Source organism: Lepidothrix coronata, unplaced genomic scaffold (assembly GCF_001604755.1).
Source record: "Lepidothrix coronata isolate B3197 unplaced genomic scaffold, Lepidothrix_coronata-1.0 Scaffold9, whole genome shotgun sequence".
In the NCBI taxonomy this organism is placed as follows: domain Eukaryota; kingdom Metazoa; phylum Chordata; class Aves; order Passeriformes; family Pipridae; genus Lepidothrix; species Lepidothrix coronata.
Genome location: NW_016690189.1, coordinates 10,997,865 through 11,000,252, shown reverse-complemented (window position 1 = coordinate 11,000,252; position 2,388 = coordinate 10,997,865). Strand labels below are relative to the sequence as shown.

Genomic DNA, 2,388 nt, shown 5'->3' with positions numbered 1-2,388 from the left:
AAAAAAAAAAAAAAATCATGATGTGTAAGGTACTGGGAGGATGGTAGTGTGGGGCCGCAACTCTTGCAGCCCCGCCGCAGCGCTGTGAGCTGCGCTTTGCACAAACTGCCGTCGAAAACACATTTCCCCATCCCTGGTCCTTTGCCCTCCCCACCTCCCCCAGCCCTGGAACCCGTGAGACGAGCGGGGGCTGATGCGGTGCCGCGCGTTACCCAGCGACCGGCACTCGCTCCCGGCGTGGGGCCGGCACCGACAACAGCGGCGGCGGAGCGGGAGGTCACCGCCCCGGAGGCGGGGTCTGCCGGGGAGGCGGTGCGGGGCCAATCACGGCCCAACGCGCCACTTTCAAACCCCCCCGGGCACCGGAGCGAAGGGCGCTCGCTGGGCCGCCGCCTCCCGCGAATCTGGGCTGCGCCGGGCAACAAAGAGGGGGCGGAGCGACCGCCGCTGTTATCGCAGGGCCCCCGAAGTGTAGGGACACACTTCCTGTTTAGGGAAGTCCGGGTCTCCCACGGAGGCTGTACCGAACGTGCACGTACCAAAAATCTTAAATCTTTATTCCGTATAAACTCCTGCTAAACCTTTAGAAGATTTAGCTGCCGTGATTTACCGTAGTGTTCCAGCTCTTTTTGAGAGTGAGTGGGTGGCTCTTAAAAGAGCCTTTGGGTTTATTTCAATGAGTGGACTCCTAATTTCTTCTGTCACCTTACTTCTTTTTAGGCGCCGCCTTCTTCGCCTTGGCTGCTTTGGGCTTGGCTGCCTTAGGCTTGGCTGCTTTGGGCTTCACCGTTTTTGCCTTGGCCGGGCTCTTTGCTGCCTTCTTGGGGCGGCCTGGCTTTGCGGCTTTCTTGGGGCTCTTGGCTGCTTTCTTGGCCGCCGCAGCCGCCGGCTTTTTAGCCTTCTTAGGGCTCTTTTTCACAGCCGCTGCTTTCTTGGGCTTCTTGGCGGCGCTGGCTGGCTTCTTGGCCGCCGGCTTCTTGGGCTTGGCTGCCGGCTTTTTCTTGGTTGCCTTTTCTTTTGTCTCACCCGGTTTCTTATTCAGCTTGAATGACCCGGAGGCGCCGGTGCCCTTGGTCTGCACCAGGGTGCCTTTGCTGACGAGGCTCTTGAGCCCCAGCTTGATGCGGCTGTTGTTCTTCTCCACATCGTAGCCGCCGGCAGCCAGCGCCTTCTTGAGCGCGGCGAGGGAGAGCCCCTTGCGCTCCTTGGAGGCGGACACGGCCTTGGTGATGAGCTCGGTGACGCTGGGCCCCGCGGGCTTGCGGGCTTTAGAGCCGGCAGCTGCTTTTTTCGGCTTCTTGGCGGCGGCCTTGGCGCCGGGAGCAGAGACCGCGGGAGCGGCAACAGGCGCGGTCTCCGACATCGCGTCAGGCTCGTCCACGATCCACGAGAAACCACTGGGCCTGGAGCTACTCAGCGGCCTCGTATTTATAGAGCGGAGCCGAGCGGTGATTGGTGCGTTGCAGAGCCCGCCCCGCTGCACGGCAGAAAGGTCCCTTCTCCCCGCTCATTTTGTGTTTCTTAGGAGCCAAAAAAGCCTGTTTTTATCAGAATTTCTGCCACCGACCCCCCTCCAGTTCGCAGAGGCGTGGAAAAGAGAGACTCTTGTCCTCCTCGGCAAAGTTTCCTTTCGAAGAGGCAACGGGTGAGCTAAAAAAGAGGCGATAAACCCTGAGTCCTGGACCTGGACAGACCTCGGGAGACAGAAACTTTTGTTTTTCCTTCTAAATAAAATCCGCGACGTGGGGAACTAAATTTCCAAAGTAATTATTTAATATTCTTTAAAGGGTCTTCTCTTAATCTAAACTGAAAAACAGGAATTTGAATCAATATTTTAGTCACAAATTGATTTCAAAGAGGAGGAAGTAACACAGGCTCATCTTGAGCACTGAATATGGATTAGAAATTAGCTCCTTTGTCCAAAATACTTCACCTCTTTCAAAATAATTAAAATAAATTGAACTAGTGCATTATGCAGCAAGGCAAGAAGCAGATTAAAGTCCTGTGAAGGGCTGTTCGTGCCCCAGAAGGAGATGACTTTTTACAGCATAGCAGCTTGTACTGTGTTGCTCAGTGTACACAATGCAGACATGGTTCCCTCATGCTCTGCTACAGAAATACTTAATTTCTTATTAAATTAGGTAACATAAGAACTCAACACGGCCACTTTTTGTTAATAATCATAATCAGTGGTCTAACACTTGGTAATTCGTCAGTGGTTTTATTTTGATACAGCTTGATTGGTGAAAATCTGAGTCATGGTTACCTAAGGAGACACTGCTGCAGCTGATTTTTCCCATACTTCTACACAATAAAACATGCTCAAGTGATCCATTAGGACTCCTCTTTCACAGCAGATTCCTAAATATTCCGTTTTCTTACTGTTCA

General features: G+C 53.3%; 1 protein-coding gene across 1 annotated transcript; it reads right to left on the bottom strand.

Annotated features, from left to right (window-relative positions):
- Positions 1-462: 462 nt before the first annotated feature.
- Positions 463-1,785, bottom strand: LOC108492227 (histone H1). The gene has a single exon (XM_017804278.1). It carries the CDS (start codon positions 1,361-1,363, stop codon positions 707-709), a length of 657 nt encoding a protein of 218 aa, XP_017659767.1. The 5' UTR covers positions 1,364-1,785; the 3' UTR covers positions 463-706.
- Positions 1,786-2,388: the final 603 nt, after the last annotated feature.